The sequence below is a fragment of the Tamandua tetradactyla genome, chromosome 5, assembly GCF_023851605.1.
Source record: "Tamandua tetradactyla isolate mTamTet1 chromosome 5, mTamTet1.pri, whole genome shotgun sequence".
Classification (NCBI taxonomy): Eukaryota; Metazoa; Chordata; class Mammalia; order Pilosa; family Myrmecophagidae; genus Tamandua; species Tamandua tetradactyla.
Genome location: NC_135331.1, coordinates 85276077 through 85296067, shown reverse-complemented (window position 1 = coordinate 85296067; position 19991 = coordinate 85276077). Strand labels below are relative to the sequence as shown.

The window sequence follows — 19991 nt, the reverse complement described above, 5'->3', positions numbered from 1 at the left end:
AGTTTGTGACAATAAAAGCTGTCGTTAGAGTTAAGATATTAAATTAAATCTGAAGTTAATGTTACAGAAGAATTTTATTACTATATTTCACTGGGGTCTATCTTGATTTTCAACCATTCTTCTCATTCTTTCAAAGAGTAATGAATGGAATGGGTGTGTGAGGGTAGTATCTCCTTTACAAGAAAGTTTGAAATTATTCTTTGTTTTATCAGAATAGCTTAGAGAACTGGGCCCTCTTCTTAGAATGAAATGATTCACAGAACATCCATTCCTGTACGTGTAAATTTGGGTATTTAGAAATGCTAAAAAGTGATAAATTCATGGCAACTAGAAAGTACAATATTGAGCCAAAGCCAATAACTTATTGAAAGAGCTGATGATTCTACTCTAATTATTCAGCAATGACTTTCATGATAGCTATTCATAACTAATTCCTTGGAAATAGTGTCTCCAAGTAATAAATTCTGAAGTGGTTGGGAATTCGGAGAAAGAAAAGTAAAGAGGTAATTAAAACCTCCCTTAAGTGAAACCTCAAAAGAACTGAAAATGCATCTAAGGTATTTATAAAGCAGAAGGCTACTCCATCCCTAAAATGGTAACACTCCTATTCATGAATAATTTCTCTGTACTCATCCTGTCCATCCTCCCCCCACCCCCCAAGACCCAATAAAGGAAGGAAATTTAGCAGGTATATCTGCTGAGAGGCAAGTGAACATGTAATGGGTGAGTTACCAAAGATTATTCTTGTATGTATTGATGGTACATATGAAAATGTTTAATTTGGAGTAGGAGCTTGTTAAGTTCTTTGAACATGAATTTCTTCCCCCAGCATCAGGACCGAAGTTCAGTCAGACGATTTTTCTTTACCTATGGGAATCCAACCTTGACTAGACATTAGTCCTCAATCTTCTAGAAATTAGGCGACCTCCTCACCTGGGGTTGAACTGTATGCAACATTAGGGGCCAGGATGGATTTAGACTGGCAGAGGGAACGGAGAAGTTATGTGAAAAAGAAATGGATAAAGGGTCAGGGAAGTATGAAGAGGACTTGGAGCTACAGGCATAATGATGCCTTGGGTGCCTCTGGGTTGGTCCTTCCTCTTCCTCTATGCTTTGTGTGTCAGTAGACAGGCAAACTTGTGGGACGCCGACGTTCTGTTTCTACCACTGTCCAAGGTCCCACCTTGCGACCCTCTCCTGAGCGTGGTCCACAACTCTGTCCCACCCCCGTCTCCACGTTCTCCCGCCAGATCTGGCGCAGAGGGATTGGAGGGGGTGGGCAAGAAACGTCATGGTTGGCGGGGGAGGGAAGGATGCGTGTCCAGGTGAGGAGGTGTGACGTGAAGGTGGGATGCCCGCTGCTATGACGCAGCCGAGACCGGCGGTGACGGCGTCGGAGTTTCACCCGGGGAGGCGAGCGGCAGCGGGACGGGGGAACCACGGGGTAGCCAAGCAACGCCGGACGCGCTGACGTCGCCGGGGCGGCAAAACGTCCGCCCCGGCCTGAGGCGGGGGGAGGCAGCAGTGGTTACGTGAGGGGGACCGGTGACGCAGTCGCGGGGCGCTGGGACGCGGCGTGCGGAGCCGGCCGGCGGGGAAGGCCCCGGGGTCTGGGACCGGCGGCGGGACAGCACCTACCTTCCCGGCTTCGGGTCCGGGACTGCGGGGCGCGGAGCCACCGGAGCGCTGCCTCCCTCCTTTCTCCTCCCCCCGCCCCCGCCCCGCAGCGCGACACAATACTCGCCGGAAGCGGAAGCCGCGCCGCGCCGAGTGGCTCGTGTCGAGCGAAAGCCGGGTGTCCGCGGGCGGCCGTGGCAGGGCCTAGCGGGGCCTGCGGAAGAAGGAGAAGAAATGGGGCCGGAGGTGAGAACCAGTGGGAGGAGTCAAGGACGAGAAGGGACCTGGAGGGGCAGGTGGCGGAGATGCCGGCGTGCAGGTGACCCGAGGAATCCTCTGGAGAAAGAGGGCCGCGCATGCGCGTGGTTGAGCGCCGAAGCCCATTGCCCGCAGGGCGCTGGACGGCCTCTTGGTCCGGCGAGACAGCCCTGCCCACGCTGCGGGCTAGGGCCCTGGCCAGCCTCCGCGGCTCCCCGGTGGCGCTGGGAGTCGGGGGGCGGGACAGGGGCGGATTGTGGGCTTTCAGCCACACTTTCCCTTTCTTCAGGCAAGTCCGAAGAGAAAGTGGCTTGTTGAGGCGGTGGCCAATTACGTGGCGGACCTGCAATTCGCAGCTCGCACGTCACTTCCGACTACTTGAGTTTTAGCCTTTTAACATTCAGGGATTAAATTCTCGCTCCCGTGTACTTCAAGAGCTGTTCCTCGCGCCTCTGGTTTGGCGGGCTTTTTCGAAATGATACTCCTCTCCCGCTGGAGTGAGAGTCGGAGAGTTGGTATTTCAGGTCTCTGCTGCTCACCTTTGTATCCCTTGCGCCTCGCTTGGAGCACGACCGCTGCAAGCTCTCCGTACGCACCCATTATTGGTGCGAGCCAAGGCCGGTCCTTTCCACTTATGGGACTGTGACTTGGGTTTCTCTGAAAGGTCAGATGGTGCTTGTACGGGAACTCCACACTCTACCCTTTCTGCAGCTGGAAGCTCCGCAGGTCGGGACTTTGTTACAGTGGGGTGAGGTGATGGGCCTGGGGGTGGGGGGGGAATCTGCAGGATCGAGGTGTGGCGAGACTGGGGAGGAGTTGGTGCCGAGTAGTGATATTGGGGCTGGGAAGGAGCTGGGGCTGTGAAGGAGCTCGTGCTGGGTAGAGTTGTGGTAGGGCTGGGGAGGAGTTAGTGCTAGGATGAGTATGAAACTGCTGGTAGAGAAGAAGGCAGTTTGCCCCGCTCCCAACGCTTGGCGAGCAGAATGTTGATTGAAAGAGATCATGAGCAAATTTTGGTGTACCCTTCTTGGAGAGGAAGGAATCTAGCTTGTTCCAGTCTTGAGTTGGGATGCTATACAAACATTGTAATGTAGAGCCTCTCATCGTGGGAGCCAGAAACTATTTACTTGCGGAAAATAGAATCAAATATGTGAAGTGTAAAAATTTAGGGTCGCACATGCTAAATACAGTTCGTCTATTTTTTTTCTTAAAGATCCTCTGCTTTTTGATCACTTTGTGTGTGTGTGTATGTGTGGTACCCAAAGATCTGGAGAAAAACTTGATAAAATTATACTTGAGAAAATTATGATCATTAATTTGTATTCTTATTATTTGGCCTTAGGGACTTTAGCAGTAGTACTTGTTCCAGGTAACAAAACTTAATTCTTCGTTAGGGTAGTTTGAAAGCCACTAGCTGGGAGAACAGCCTCTTTAGCCTTGCTTTGGAGGGAGAAGGATGATGAAGAAGGTTGATTCTGTTTTGTTGTTGTTGTGCATTTGTAACTTCTAAGGTGTTACATGGTTAAGTTCGGAAAGCAATCCTTACTCGCCTTTTGTTTATACATGACTGGGGATGCTGTTAGACTAAGGAGATTCCCTGGAGGGGGTCCATGTCCAAGACTATGAAGAATGTTTGTCTGGAGACCAATAGCTTATTAAGGAGACTGTACACTGACTATAGAGGGAAAAGGGAGAAAATTCCTAGGTAAAACTATAAAATTATGAATGGCATGGTGTATGACATAGATTAGGGATTGGCAAACTTTATCTGTAAAGGACCAAATAGGACATATTTTTGTCTTCATTGCCTGTGTAGTGTCTGTTGCAACTACTGAACTCTCTTTTTGTAGTGTAAAAAAAGAATTAGGTAATACTAAAGAAATGGGTGTGGCTGTATCCATTAAAATTTTATTAATTGATCCTGAAACCTGAACTTCATATAATTTTCATGTGTTACAAAATAGTCTTGATTTTTTCCCCAGCCTTTTAAAAATATGAATACCATTTACTGGGCCATACAAAAATACACGTGACATGCCATAGTTTGCTGACTTTGTCGAAGAATCCACTAATTTTCAAACGAGGATAATTGGGATAGACATGCTGTGTTCTCTTTTTTCTGTGTCTATATAAAAATAAATAATAAAGGTAATTTGAGATCATAGCAGATTTGTTATGACCTTGTGTAACTTAGTTGATTGAAATTTATGAAGATACTGGGATACAAGTACATTCTTTAAACAAGGAGGGGTATTATTAAAGGTTAGAAGGGGTTGTAGTTCAGGAGAGGTGGAATAGCACTGAGTTTTTGTGTTGTATATCAAGAAATTATCACCACAGGAATATTTAAAAATTAATTATTTTAATGGGATGAAGGGTAATTTCTTTTAAACTTTTTAAATTATATAGTATAACATATATACAAAGCAAAGAAATAAAAAAGCAATAGTTTTCAAAGCACTCTTCAACAAGTGGTTATAGGACAGATCCCCGAGTGTGTCATGGGCTGTGATACGATCCTCTCAGATTTTTACTTCTAGCTGCTCCAGTATATAGGAGGCTAGAGGGCTTAAATATATTTTTATGATAAAGGCATTTAGGGCAATAAATTTCCCTCTCAGCGCGGCCTTTGCCACATCCCATAAGTTCTGATAAGTTGTATTTTCATTTTTATTCATCTCTAGATAGCTACTGATTTCTTTAGCAATTTCTTCTTTGACCCACTGGTTGTTTAAGAGTGTGTTATTTAATCTCCATGTATTTGTGAATGTTCTCGTTCCTTTGGTGGTTATTGAGATCCAGGTCATCCCATTGTGATCAGAGAAAGTGCTTTGAATAATTTCATTATTTTTATATTTATTAAGACTTGTTTTATGCCCCAGAATATGATCTATCCTGGAGAATGTTCCATGAGCACTAGAAAAGAAAGTATAACCTTGTACTTTGAGGTACACTGACCTGTATATGTGTGTTAGGTCTAATTCATTTATCAAATTATTTAACTTCTCTATATCCTTGTTTATCTTCTGTCTGTGCTTGGGTCTAGGAGTGCTTAAACTGATGCACAGAGCTTGAGGGGGTGTGGGGTGAAGCTGTACGACACTATGGGCAGGGGGGCAGGGGTAGCCTGGGTATGGAGGGTAGTGCTGGCAGCCTTTATGCGCTGGCAACAGCCTGCAGGGAACAGGGAGGGGGAGGTAGTGCTCGGGAGGGGTGCCAGGAGAGGTGAAATGTGCTGCAGTTGGGGTGAAGTGTGGGGCAGGTACATGCACTGAGGGATGGTTGGGTGGGGGTGCCTGGAGCCCGGGAAATGGGAGCGTATGACGGGGTTCGGGTGCGTGGGGTGTGGGGTGAGTCACCGGTCACGAGGCTGCACTGGTGAGGGTATGCACCCAAGGAATGTGGCCCGGCTTACTTCCTAGTCCCCTGCTCCTGTCCGTGCACTCCCATGGGTTCTGTGTCTCCTCGCCAGTCTCCAGGTTTCTACCTCTCAGTTCCTCGGCCTCTGCAACTAGGGCTGCCCTCTGTGGTGCAAAATGCTCTCCCAGGTCAGCCTCACTCCTGAATCGCTGCCTCAGTCGCTCTCCTGTCCCTTCTCTAATTTTTCCCTGAAGCAGGGCTAATCTTGAGCTACTCTATTTGGCCATCTTCCCAGAAGTCCTCTCATATAAATTTTTAACTCATTAAGATTGAAAATTCCTATGTTAGAAAAAAAATCTTAATAGCATCGTTTAGGATTCTAAATATAATATGGGTCCTTATTATGGATTTTATTGCTTCAAAATTAAAAGTTAACAGCATGATAACAGTACAATTGAGGAATTTTGGTGTATGTAGGACATTTCTCCTCTTGTTGACAGTGGTAAGGAAAGGAAAAAATAGTTCACTTTACTTACTCTTTGTACCTAAAAAACAAAAACAAAAACAAAGCAAACTCATTATTTTTTCTTTCTTGTTGAAATTTTAGGACAATACAAATTCTCCTTGCCAATTTCAAAACCTATACAGAACCGGTAGAAAGATACAGGAGTCAGAACCCTGGGACCAAAATGTCACCTTTATTAGTTTTATAAACCATGTTAGAGGGAATGGTTTAGCAATCGTCAGTTGATTTGCTTGCCTTCCCTTGAATTGAACACGTTCCTAACCCTTGAGGTATGCCTACCTCTCCCCTTCAGAACCTACTGGCTAAGCTTACATGTAGCTGGGAGATGCTGAGAAATCATTCCCTCTGCAAACAGATTCAAAGAGGGAAAAAAGACAAGGAGCTAGGCCAAGCCTGCTCAGCTCCTGCTTCAACCCCCTTTAGGTCACTTCTAGAGAAAGGTGGGAGTGTGGGAGGTTGAGGAAATCTCTTCTCATGGAAACCATGAGAATAAACAGTTATCTACCCCTTACTTTAAAACTCTATGGATGTAGATATACCTTTTTTTTGTGCAAAAAATCATACATTTATTTATAGATCTCAATACAGCAAAATAAAAATGAAATTGAGGAAACTGTTCATTTTTCTAATTTAAAATATAAAATGGGAGTTTCTTCAGAAAAAAAGATTTACATGAAATTTACCTTACCTTACAGTTTATGCTCTAAGAGTACATTTTATAAAAATCAGCAACCAGCCTTCTTTTTTGTTTAAATTGAAATGAACATGATAAGTGTAAATGAGTAACTTTCTTTTAAGTAGTAGCAAAAAGAGTCAATAATCCTTTCAAGAAAGAGACTATTTCGTTTCCTCCCAACTTGGATTCACCATAAACACGATCCACAAATGATATTGGAACCTCGCCAACTGTATAATTCATCTGTCTTGCCCGAACAATCATCTCCATCTGGAAGACATACCCCTTAGAAACACATTTTTCTATTAATTTCTGTAGAACTTCCTTTCGGTATAATCTGAAGCTTCCTGTCAAATCAGATGCTCCCGGTCTCAGCAAAATCTGAGTTATAAAATTGGCTCCACGGCTGATTATTTTTCTCTTCAAATCCCAGCCATATACACCTCCATTTCCTTTGTAACGAGTTCCAGATACAATGTCAAAATTAGCCTCCTTCTGCTTCATGGTGTGAGAGATCAGCATCCATAATAATTATGTAATTTCCTGTAGCATGCTTCATTCCATGTATATATGCAGTTCCTAGTCCCAACTTTTTCTCTCGTGGTCTTAAAAGAATTTTGTCTGACCCATAGATCTTCTCCAACTGTTCAGCAACTTCCCTTGTTCCATCTGGGCTTCCATCATCTGTGATTATAATTTCATAGTTGATTCCACTCTCCGAGAAGCTTTTCACCAACAGCCACACGATGAGCGGCAAGTTCTCGCGCTCGTTGTAGGTGGGCAAAAGCATCGAATACTTGTCCTGCCGCGCTGCCAGCTCCCCCCCCCCCCGACTCCTGCCAAGGCGCGAGAGGAGCTAGATATACTTTTTAATATTGTGCAGTATAACATTTAGGAAAGTCATAAAACAAAAAATTATGGCACAATAATTCCTCATACATACACACACACACACACACACATACAAAAGACCTGTTTAATCACCACCCAGCTCTAGAAGTAAATACTGCCAGTCCTCCAGAAGCATCTCCACCCACCCACCTTGGTTACTGCCTCCCCCCAAACAATTGCCCTTACCGCTATGGTATTTATGTCTAGATTTTTCTTTACAGTTTTACTGTCTTTTACTTTTTTTTTTTTGTGATTGAGGACTCATTTATTTTCATTCAGTAATACCAAAATGATTAAAACCAGTAGGGAGAGAGAAACCTTGGAACATTTACCATAAAAAATTATGAATGGAAGAAGATTTCTGAAGTCATTACCACAAGGCCAAGAAGCAGGAAAATTCAGGATACTTTGTGCATGATTATAAAACATTTGCTAATCAGTTAGGCAAGTAGCTATGATGAGGTTAATAAAATTGAAGGGTCTGCTAGGTTTAGAAAGGGATTGAGTGACAATTTGGTTTGGATTTATTTTTTTTATTATTATTTTTTTTGCTTGGGCAGGCACCAGGAATCGAACCCAGGTTTCTGGCATGGCAGGTGAGAACTCTGCCTGCTGAGCCACCATGGCCTGCCCTGGATTTAATTTTTTTCCTAATCTAATTATTGTTTGCTTACAATAGCATAATATTATTCTGTGAAGCTCCAGTAACTCTAAGTGAATGAGGAATGACTGTGTTCACTATATAGGAAGAAATAACCCTTTAGCACCTTGTCCGCCTGTCTTCTCATTTTTAAAGAAATTGAAACAATCTCAAAACATTGAAGAATCTTGAACAAAATATAAACACAAACACAAAGGATTTCTTACATATTATATAAAAATATTATTTACTGCCTTTTTATTATCTCTAAAAACACTATATATATAGTTTAACTTTGTCTTTTTTTTACCTTTACGTATTCCTTTTTGTATCTGGCGTTTTTTGCTCAGCATTACATTTGTGATCCTACCATGTTGTTGCTTGTAGCTGTAGTTCATTTGTTTTCCTTGCTGTCTAGTGTTCTGTTTTATGAATATGCCATAATTTGTTCACTCTATTCATAAACTTTGGTGTTCTTTGCTAGTTGTTGGTTGCTATGAATATACGTGTATATATGTTGTGTATCTGTGCTTATGGCTATGAATATACCTAGGAATGAAATTGCTAGATCACTGGTTAAATATTTGGTCAACTTTAGTAGATAATTCTACCTATTTTTCAGAGAAGTTTTTTTTTTCTAATTTTTTATTAATAAAGAAAAAATTATGAGAAAGAAACACAAACATTCCCAACACATACACTCAGCAATTCACAATATCATCACATAGTTGCATATTCATCATCATGAACATTTTCTAGAACATTTGCATCAATTCAGAAAAAGAAATAAAAGACAACAGAAAAATTAAAAAAAAAAACCAAAAATTTTACATACCATACCCTTACCACTCCCTTTCATTGATCACTAGCATTTCAAACTAAAGTTATTTTAACATTTGTTCCCCCTATAATTTATTTTTATTCCATATGTTCTACTCATCTGTTGACAAGGTAGATAAAAGGATAATCAGACACAAAGTTTTCACAATCACACAGTAACATTGTGAAAGCTATATCATACAATCATCATCAAGAAACATGGCTACTGGAACACAGCTCTACATTTTCAGGCAGTTCCCTCCAGCCTCTCCATTACATCTTGGTTAACAAGGTGATATCTATTTAATGCATAAGAATAACCTCCAGGATAACCTCTCGACTCTGCTTGGAATCTCTCAGCCATTGACACTTTGTCTCATTTCACTCTTCCCCCTTTTGGTCCAGAAGGTTTTCTCAATCCCTTGATGCTGGGTCTCAGCTCATTCTAGAGTTTTTCTCAATCCCTTGATGCTGAATCTCAGCTCATTCTGGAATTTCTGTCCCACACTGCTACACCCCTGGTAGTCATGTCCCATGTAGACAGGGGGAGGGTGGTGAGTCTGCTTGCTGTGTTGGCTGGAGAGAGAGGCCACATCTGAGCAACAAAAGAGGTTCTCTTGGGGGTGATTCTTAGGCCTAATTTTAAGTAGGCTTGACCTGTCCCCTGTGGGGTTAAGTTTTGTATGAACAAACCCCAAGACTGGGGGCTCAGCCTATTGCTTTGGTTGCCCACACTGCTTGTGAGAATATCAACTTGGGGAAGTTGAGTTTTCCACCATTCTCACAATTCCCCGAAGGGGACTTTGCAAATACTTTTCCACTCACTGATCAAATCACTCTGGGATTCATCAGGGCATCACCTGGACAAACCAACAAAATCTCATGTCCTATACAAAGTTCCATATACTTAAGGTGTTCAACCAACTATCTACATAAGTTATATTAGGAGATGCACTAGTCAAAGTATGATTTTGTACCAAATAAACATTTTTTGCTTTAGTCTCACACATAAATTGAAATTTTAAAATATTAGTTACCATCTGTTATCAGTACACTGCAATAATGACATTCTTTTGTTCTTCCTCATGCAAAACATTTTTAAAATTTGTACATTTAGTCACTATCATTATACACTCTAGGCATTCCTAGATAATACCATGCCAATCTTTATCGTCTTTCTTTGTGATTTCATTTATGCCCCAGCCCTCTTCCCTCTATCATTCTCATATGCAGCTTCATTCAGTGTTTTAACATAATTGTATTACAGTTAGGTAATTTTGTGCTGTCCATTTCTGAGTTTTTATATCCAGTTCTGTTGCACAATCTGTATCCCTTCAGCTCCAATTACCCAAATCTTACCCTATTTCTATCTCCTGATGGTCTCTGTTACCAAGGAAATATTCCAAGTTTATTCACTAATGTCAGTTTGTAACAGTGAGACCATACAGTATTTGTCCTTTTGTTTCTGGCTTATCACACTCAGCATAATGTCCTTAAGGTCCATTCATGTTGTTACGTATTTCATAACTTTATTCTGTCTTACAGCTGCATAATATTCCATCTTATGTAAATGCCACAGTTTGTTTAGCCAACTATTTTGTTGATGGACATTTTGCCTGCTTCCATCTCTTGGTAATTGTAAATAACGCTGCTAGAAACATTGATGTGTAAATGTCCATTTGTGTCCTTGCCCTCATGTCCTTTGAGTAGAGACAGCATGTAGATGGGTCCTGTTTTGTAATCCATTCTGCCAGACTTGTCTTTTGATTGGGGAGTTTAATCCATTAACATTCAGTGTTATTACTGCATGGGTAGTACTTTCTTCTACTATTTTGCCTTCTGGATTTTATATGTCATATCTGATTTTCCTTCTTTTTACCTTTACTCATAGTTTTCCTTACTACACTCTTCTCCACACCTTTCTCTTCTGTTTTCGTATCTGTCTCTAGTGTTCCCTTTAGTATTTCTTGCAAAGCTGGTCTCTTGGTCGCAAATTCTCTCAGTGATTTTTTTGTCTGAAAATGTTTTAATTTCTCCTTCATTTTTAAAGGACAATTTTGCTGGATATCGATTCTTGGTTGGCAGTTTTTCTCTTTTAGTAATTTAAATATATCATCCCACTGTCTTCTCGCCTCCACGGTTTCTGCTGAGAGATCTGCGCATATTCTTATTGGGCTTCCCTTGTATGTGATGGATTGCTTTTCTCTTGCTGCTTTCAAGATCCTCTCTTTCTCTTTGACCTCTGAGATTCTGATTAGTAAATGTCTTGGAGTATGTCTATTTGGATCTGTTCTCTTTGGCGTATGCTGCATTTCTTGGATCTGTAATTTTAAGTCTTTCCTAAGAGTTGGGAAATTTTCAGTGATAATTTCCTCCATTAGTTTTTCTCCTCCTTTTCCCTTCTCTTCTCCTTTTGGGATACCCATAACACGTATATTTGTGTGCTTCATATTGTCTTTCAATTCCCTGAGTCCCTGCTCATATCTTTCCATTTTTTTCCCTGTATTTTCTTTTTCTTGCCGGATTTCAGATGTTCTGTCTTCCATTCACTAATCCTATGTTCTGTCTCTCGAAATTTACCATCGTAGGTTTCCATTGTTTTTTTCATCTCTTCTGCCTTCACTTTCATTCCCATAAGTTCTGTGATTTGTTTTTTTCAGACTTTCAGTTTCTTCTTTTTGTTCATTCCTTGCCTTCTTTATATCCTCCCTAAATTCACTGATTTGGTTTTTGATGAGGTTTTCCATGTCTGTTCGTATATTCTGAATTAATTGTTCCAGCTCCTGTATGTCATTTGAATTGTTGGTTTGTTCCTTTGACTGGGCCATATCTTCCATTTTCCTAGTGTAATTTGTTATTTTTTGCTGGTGTCTAGGCATTTAATTACCTTAATTAGTTTATTCTGGAGATTGCTTTCACTTCTTTTATCTAGGGTTTTCTTGCTGGATGAATTTGTTGTCTATCTGTTCTTTGACATTCAGTTTAGCTTTATCTGGACCTCTAGCTTAAGTTTTGTTTAACAGAGGAGAATTTTTCAGTTCTTGTTTTCTTGTTTCTTGCCCTGCTTGTATGGTGCCTTCCCCCCCTCCCCCCTTAGGAGGGTCTACTTAGATATTATAGACCCCAGCCAGATTTTCCCAGACCAAACTGGCCTCCTATCAGGAGGAAAGAGTCACCTGTGTCAGTTTTCCCTGAGGGTGAGACCCAGCAGGTTGAAAGACTTTCCTGTGATGTCTCTGAACTCTGTTTTTCTTATCCTGCCCAGTATGTGGCACTTGTCTGACTGCAGGTCCCACCAGCATAAGATGATGCGGTACCTTTAACTTTGGCAGACTCTCCCTGCTGGGGGTGTGTTGGAGACAGAGGAGAGGTTGTAGGCTGGTTTTAATGGCTTCAAATTACCAAGCCCTGGTGTCTGAATTCCTTGAAGAAGGGATTCCACTTAAGTTGGGCTTCAAGTTGGGCTTCACCCCTCCCCTGGGGAAGGCACAGGCTCCAGACAAGCCCCAAAAGAGCTCACTTCTGCTATGCCTGGGGCAGTTGCAGCCTGAGGAGCCCTGCTGCTATATCCAAAGGCAGTCAAGTCTTTGTAGAAACACCCCCACGAAAACCACTGTTTCCTTCTTTTTTTCCCACTATTTTCCGTCAGCCCTGCCCCCTTGGCACTGGGGCAAAAATGAGGGACCTCCACTTTGACCAGGTTCACCTGAGCCTGGGGCCCTACTTTTAGTAGTCAGAATTTGTTTATTAACTACACAGTTGGTGTTTGGTTGGGCTCAGCCCCTGCTGCTGGTAAAGTCTCTTTCTTTTCCTCTCTGGGATGCTGCTTGTGTGGGAGGGGCGCCGGCCGCCGCAGCTTTGGGAACTCATGGTTCTGGAGGGGCTCACAGCTGGTCCAACTGGTGCAGACTGGGGTACGCTGTGTGTCTGGTCACTGGCGTGGCCCCAGGAGCTGTTCTGTATTGTTTCTGGTTATTTAGTAGTTCTGTCAGAGAAGTTTTAATAGTTTATAGCAGCCTCCCACACACTTAACAGTCCCCATTGCTTCACATTCACTTGATATTTTCAGACTTCAGAATTTTAGTCTTTTTGCTAAAATTGTGCTGCCATAGTTAATTTTTATTTTCTATGATTACAAATGAAGCTGAACACCTTTTCCTATATATATATAGACCATTTGGTAGTCTCTTTTTGAAGTGCATATTCAGGTCTTCTGCCCATTTTTTCTGTTAATATTCCTTTTAAAAAAAGAATATAGAAAATAAAAGCTCTATACATATGAATATTCAGTTGTTCCAGCAGTATTGAAGAGGGTCCTCCCAGCTGCTCTGTAGTGTCATAATTGTCAATAATCACTTAACCATGTTTATCTGCATCTGTTTTTGTGCTAGAATTACACTGTCTTAATTACTGTAATTTTCTTCTCTTTTTTTTGGTAGCTGATACAAAAAGTCTTGCCATCTTCTTCTTGTTCTTCAAGAACATATTTTGAAGGAGCATTGCCTATCAGGAAGAAATAGTTTGTGTTAATTTTGCAGAGAAAGGCAGTCTTGGACTTAATTGACTCATTAGAGAGAGAGGGAGCCCTTTCAAATGAAGAATACAGCATGAAGAAAAGATGTATAGGTAGACGTGGGTTAAATGAGAAAGCACATGGGGTTTGGGTGCCCTCTCAGGTTAGCTTTGGATAAATATTACAAATACAGATAACACTGTCTTAAACAAATTGCAAGTTTATTCCTTATGTAAAAGAAGTTTGGAGGTAGGCCCTCCAGGGTCATTTGGCTATTCCTCAAAGTTGCCTGAGCCCTAGTTTCTTTTCAGTGTACACATTAACATTCTTAGTGTGTGGCCCTCATTGTCATAGCCCAGGATGGTGCCAGAGCTCTAGCTGCCACATTTGTGTACCAGGGAACAGGACAGAAGAGGAGGAAGAGAAGAATGTACCTCTCTCTCTTCAGTTTTTTTTAATCATCTTTTTTTTTTTTTAATATTGAAGTATCTTCACACACATACAGTCCATCCAAAGTATATAATCAGGCACACAATATCATCATATGGTTGTATTTTCATCACAATGATCATTTTTAGAACATTTGTATCACTCCAGAAAATGAGAGAAAGAGAAAAAAGGAAAAACCACACATCCCATACCTTTTATCCCTCCTGCTCATTGACCCCTAATATTTCAGTCTCCTAATTTTTTTTATATCTTATCCCCCCTCCCATTATTTATTCTTTGTCCTTATTTTTTACTCATCTGTCCATATTTTGGATAAAAGGAGCATTGGACACAACGTTCTCACAATCACATGGTCACATTGTAAAAGCCATATAGTTAGACAATCATCTTCAAGAATCAAGGCTACTGGAATACAGTTCAACAGTTTTAGGTACTTCCCTCTAGCCACTCCAGTACACCATAAATTAAAAAGGGATACCTATATAATGCATGAGAAAAACCTCTAGGATAACCTCTCCACTCTTTTTGAAATCTCTCAGCCACTGAAACTTTATTTTGTCTTATTTTTCTCTTCCCCTTTTTTCAGGAAAGCTATCTCAATCCCATGATACCAGGTCCCAACTTATCCACAGGAGTGATGTACGCCTTTGCCCGGGAGATTTATACCCCTGGGAGTTTTCTCCCATGTAAAAGAGAGGGCAGTGAATTCACTTGCCAAGTTAGTTTAAAGAAAGACGCCACATCTGAGCAACAAAAGAGGTTTTCTGGGGATAACTCTTAGGTCTAATTCTAGGTAGGCTTAGCCTATCCTATGCAGGAATGAGTTTCATAGGGGCAAACCCCAAGATTGAGGTTTCAGCCTCTTGATTTGGTTGTCCCTACTGCTTGTGAGAATATCAGGAATTCCCCAGATGGGGAAGTTCAATATTTCCTCCTTTCTCCCCAGTCCCTTGAGGGGACTTTGCGAATACTTTCTTATTCTTTGCCCAAATTACTCCGGGATGTTTTGGGTCATCACACTAATCTGGACAAACCAACAAGATCTCACCCTATTCAAGATTCCAAATAATTATGGTGTTCAGATAAAGTGACCATACAAGTTAAATTAGATAATGCACTACCCAAAATAAAAATTTTGCAACAAATAAACATCTCTCCCTTTGGTCCCACACAGAAATTGAGGTTTTAAAATATGAACCATATCATCCTTTACCCTATGTTCTGGTTTGCCTTAGTCTTATCCAAATCAGCTTTATTCATATCTCTAGCTGAAGTCTGATCACTTTTTCAACTGGTTTAGCAGTTATTGTATGAGGTAATGCTCACTTTTATAGCTTCAGAGCTCTAAAGAGTCTCAGGTGTCAAATAAATACCTCAAGTTTCAGGGAAAAGCCAGGTTATACACAAATAGCTCAGTATCTCAGAATTGAGAAATAACAGTTACAACTCCAGAATAGATGTGACTGCTGTAAGAGCTTACAATCAAGGACTCTTTCCAATAGGTCCCAGCCTGATAGCCCCTGCTCTCGAATTTAGTTCTCCGAATTTGTGTATTATAGTTAGTCCATTTGAGTGAGGCATGATAATATTTGTCTTTTTGTGTCTGATATTTCATTCAACATAACTGTCCTCAAGTTTCATTCACCTAGTTGCATGCCTCACAACAATGAATGCATGCCTTCATTCCTTCTTGTGTTCTATTGTATATATACACATTTGTGTCTTCCATTCCTCAGTTGTACCCTTAGACCACCTCTATTCATCGCAAATCCCAAACACTGCTGCCAAAAACACCAGTGTGCAAATGTCCATTCTTGTCCCTATTTTTAGTTCCTCCAGGTATATACCTAGTAACAGGGTTGCAGGATTATATGGCAACCCTACCTCTGGCCTCCTGTGGAACCACCACACTGCCCTGCATAGGGGCTGTACCTCTCAGCATCCCTACTGACAGGGAATAGGTGCATCTCTTTCTCTACATTTACTCTAACACGTTTCTCTCTGTTCATTTTTAAACAGTTTTATCTGCACATCATACAATCCAACCTAAGTGAAAAATCAGTGGTTCCTGGTATAATCACATAAGCCATTCCTTTGCCATCATAATATATATGAAGACATTTACTTTTCTTCTGCAAAGAATCCCATACTCTCCCTGCACTTCTGAGGAAACTTTTCAGAAGCTCTACCCAGCACTTCTGCAAATCTTGAGAGAATTTGACCATTTTCACTAATCCTTGCTTAAGCTAGTTCTGGTGTTACCTAGGCTTAAGTAGAAAACTCACCTTGAGTCTTAGGATCATAAACGTTATGTGAAGTAAGTGCTGCTTCTGTGTTGCTTTGGCATTTTGTGAACACTTTGGTATCAGATGTCTATGTTTCTTTCAGTTTTTGACTGTTTTATAAGACTGCTGTGCTACTTTCATTTTTTCCAAAGAAAATTTTTCTGTGTTCCAAGCCTCTAAGTCTTTAAACAAGTCTCTAAACTAAGTATCTCTTAGATACCTTAGAAACTTGTCTTCCAAGTCTTTGAACTACTGTATGGAACACAGAGTAAAAGAAAAGGGAAATATAAGGTGATTAAACCCTTTCAATCCAAAGTTCTTAGGTATTTCATTTCATAAGAATACTTATGAAATCTGGGTGGTGGTAGTGTGGATGTATTTACTTTTTTTTTTTTTTTCCTGCATGGGCAGGCACCGGGAATTGAACTCGGGTCTCCGGCATGGCAGGCGAGGACTCTCTACCTGCTGAGCCACCGTGGCCCACCCTGTATTTACTATTGCTTTGTGAGGATTTGTATGATTTCCACACTTTCTCCTGTTTTATCTCAATAAACAGGTTTATAAAAAGTTCTTTAGAAGATTTTGTTTTTAAAAAAATCTTTCCTGCCATATAACTCATATTAAGAAACAGCTGGTTGCTTTAGAAACATTACAGGTTTTACCATTTTGCAGTCTGTTCTTTATTAGTACAGATGTCAGACAAACTCAATCCAGTTTAGCTAAACACAGTTTAACAGTATTAGAGAAAATATTGTGTGGTTTTCTCATAGTAACATTAGAGTTTTAGATGTGACTTGATACATGGTAGTTTCTGGGTGATGTTGGGTAGGAAATGATTTGATGAAAATGGAATTTAGTGTTTTCTATTTGGTTGTATTTAGTAGTGGTTGTTCAAATGGATAGCAGAGGGAAAAGACCAGAGTCAGGGATATCAGAGAGGAAGCAGATGCTCAGTGTTAAATAAAGGAATGTCTGATTTAGACTGTTTAGAATATTAATAGATGAGAGGTCTAGGGAAATCAGACCTGAGGGTATGTAGAGCAGTAAGTAACTAGAGGCTTGGTGTGGCTGTGACTGGGTTCCTGAATGGACCCAGGCTCTACAGAGGAGTGCTGAAAGGTGGTTGGTCAATAGGTGCTCTATGCCTGTCTGCCTGCCCCCTTGCTTGCCTTCCTCCCATGATGTAATTGGTGTATGAAGTTGGGCCTTCAGATAGGCAAGGACTGAAAGGAAAGAGAGGGTGAGGGTGGAAGAAGAACAGAAAGAGAAAATAACTTAGATAATAGAAAACTACAGAGCTGAATGTGCTTAAAAAAGGAAATTTTAGGTTTTGTGTATATTACTAGAATGAAACAACAAAACAGGACTGCACAACACAAATAGGGAACCCTAATATAAACCACAGGTTATGATTAATTGTACAATTACTATAATAATCTTTAATGTAACAATTGTACCACATTAGTGCAAGGTGCTAATAATAAGGGGGGATATATGGGAACTCTATTTTTTGCATGATTTTTCTGTAAAAGTGCAACTTCTCTAATTAAAAAAAATTAGAGAGTGATATAACTATATAATGATATATGGGATACTCTATACCATAAAGAGATGTGAAGTCCAGGCCATCAGGGCCTTAAATCTAGAAGTCCTACCAATGACTAGTTATGTGACTTTCAACAGATTACTCACTTTTTCTGAACTTTAGTATTTTTCATCTGCAAATAGTATATAATACTAGTGTGTCACAAAATGCTTTTGTGTAAAATGGTTTGGTTAATGCTGAGTTTGTAATGTAAAAGTAAGAGTTTTTTATAATTAGTTTGATATCACTTTCTAAGGTACTTATTACTTCATATGTTTCTGTGTATTTTATTTTATTTAGGCAAACTGCTGCATCCAGGATGTGTGATGATTGCATTTCTACTTCTGGAAAACAAGGCTTTTATGCAAGAGCAGCACCAAACAAATCTAAAATGAAGAATCTCAACAAGTGGTTTTTTTTTCATCACATAGTTGTGTATTCATCATGAGGATAATTTTTAGAACATTTGCAGCCCTCCAGACAAAAAAATAAAATGAAAAAAAGAAAAACTCATACGTCCCCTAACCTTTATCCCTTCCTCTCATTGACCTCTAGTGTTTTCTTTTGTTTAACTTTCTTTGTTATATAACATATTTACAAAGCAAGGAAAGAAAAAAGCAATAATTTTCAAAGCACACTTCAACAAGTAGTTACAGAACAGATCCCAGAGTTTGTCATGGGCTCTCATACCACCATCTCTGATTTTTCTAACTAATCTAAAACATTGGAGGCTAGAAGGAATAGTAATATAGTGATTCAGCAGCCATATTGTTTGTTAAATCCCATTTTCTCTATTATACCTCATCCTTCTCCTCTGATCCTCTTAATCTATAGGGATTTTTGGGCAGTCTCTCTTTTTTCTTTTCTTCTTTCCTAATAAAAATTTTTTTATGGGACACATGTCAGAGTGGAATAAAAATGACCTATTTCAGCATTTCATACTGGCCATATGATTGGCCAGTAGGGTGTGAGCATAAGTAATGTGTGCAACCTGTGGTTTATGTCCTTCCTCTTTCTCTGCTTTTGAAATGCAGGTGTGCTGGTATGCCAATCTTGGACCGTATGGACCAGAGCAGTTCCTCAGGGGGGTAGTTCCCAAACTTTGCTGCACATTAGAATTACTTAGGGGGCTTTTAAAAATTCCCAGTGCCCAGGTTATTATATACTCTGTACCAAACTAGAATGTCTGAAGTGGGAACTAGACATCATTAGTTTTTAAAAATTCCTGGTTGATACAAATGTGCAACAGAGTTTGGGAACCACTGCCTTAAGGAAAATTGATGGAGACTTGCTGACACCATATCAGTCCAAGGCTGCTACAATAGGACCATTACATGGTGTAAGCCTGTTACTTGGAGTCTTGGTAATAGCACTGATTCTATATGCTAATTAGCGAATGCAGAATACTGTCATGAAAAGTTGACTATGTTTCACAGAATAATTTTGTTTCCTTGTTTTATTTTCCATTAAGCCATTTGTTTTAAACACCCAGGAGGTAAAACCTACTTACATGATGTATTTGAAAGTCATCTAAGTTGTTGCCGGTGTTTATCCATTCACCAATTCAAGGACATTTTAGCTGTTTCCAGTTTGACCTATATTGAATAAAGCTGTTATAAGCATTGACTTACAGTATTTTTATGTGTGTTTATGTGCTGTATGGCGGAGTCACATTTCATTCTTTTTCCATGTGAGTATACCGTTATTGCAGCACTATTTGTTGAATTTTTGTTTTGCATGTTTGTTTTTTTGGGGAGGGCAGGGACTGGGAATTGAACCCGGGTCTCCTGCATGGCAGATGAGAATTCTACCAGTGAACCACACTTGCACCCCCTGACTTACAGAATTTTGAGTGAACATAAGATTTAGTTCTCTTGGGCAAATGCCTAGGATTGGGGTTGCTGGGTCAATAGTCAAGTCCATGTTTAGTTTCTTAAGAAATTTTCAAACTGTTTTCCAAAGTGTTTGCAACATATTGCATTCTTACCAGCAGTATGTGAGAAGTCCCATTTTTGTATCTCTGTCAGTACTTGGTATTGTCAGTGTTTTTCCCCTATTTTGTCAGTCATTTAAGTAGGTATACAGTGTTTTTGTTTACTATTCTCATATCTTATTTGATGAAGTATCTGCAGATCTTTTGCCTTTAAAAAAAATTGGGTGGTTTATTTCTTACTGAGTTGTGAGAGTGCATTATGTGTTCTTTTTTTTTTTTTTCCTATGCAAAGTTCCATGTACTTAAGGGGTTCAATCAACTATCTACATAAGTTATATTAGGAGATGCACTAGTCAAAGTATAGATTTGTACAAATAAACATTTTTTGCTTTAGTCTCACACATTAGTTGAAATTTTAAACTAAGTACCATCTATTTT

The 19991-nt window shown here is 40.3% G+C and overlaps 2 protein-coding genes and 1 long non-coding RNA gene across 8 annotated transcripts in view; 1 reads left to right on the top strand and 2 right to left on the bottom strand.

Moving 5' to 3' along the window:
* Positions 1-2206, bottom strand: part of TRIM39 (tripartite motif containing 39) — a 30651-nt gene extending 28445 nt beyond the window's left edge. For 2 of the 6 annotated variants that reach the window (XM_077161197.1, XM_077161194.1), the window contains exon 1: positions 733-1481. The gene's annotated coding sequence lies outside the window, so the exon portion shown is untranslated. Of the gene's footprint in view, positions 1-732; positions 1482-1638 lie in introns of those variants that run through there. The other 4 variants (XM_077161193.1, XM_077161195.1, XM_077161192.1 and 1 more) reach the window with 4 other exon arrangements.
* On the top strand, positions 1412-18133 carry LOC143684334 (uncharacterized). The gene is made up of 2 exons (XR_013175993.1): positions 1412-1863; positions 17921-18133. It is a non-coding gene; the product is annotated as an uncharacterized LOC143684334 (long non-coding RNA).
* LOC143684333 (dolichol-phosphate mannosyltransferase subunit 1-like) lies at positions 6342-15479 on the bottom strand. The gene is given in 3 exon segments (XM_077161199.1): positions 6342-6939; positions 6941-7247; positions 15425-15479. Coding segments are annotated over 3 exon segments (747 nt in total). The 3' UTR covers positions 6342-6554.
* Positions 18134-19991: the final 1858 nt, after the last annotated feature.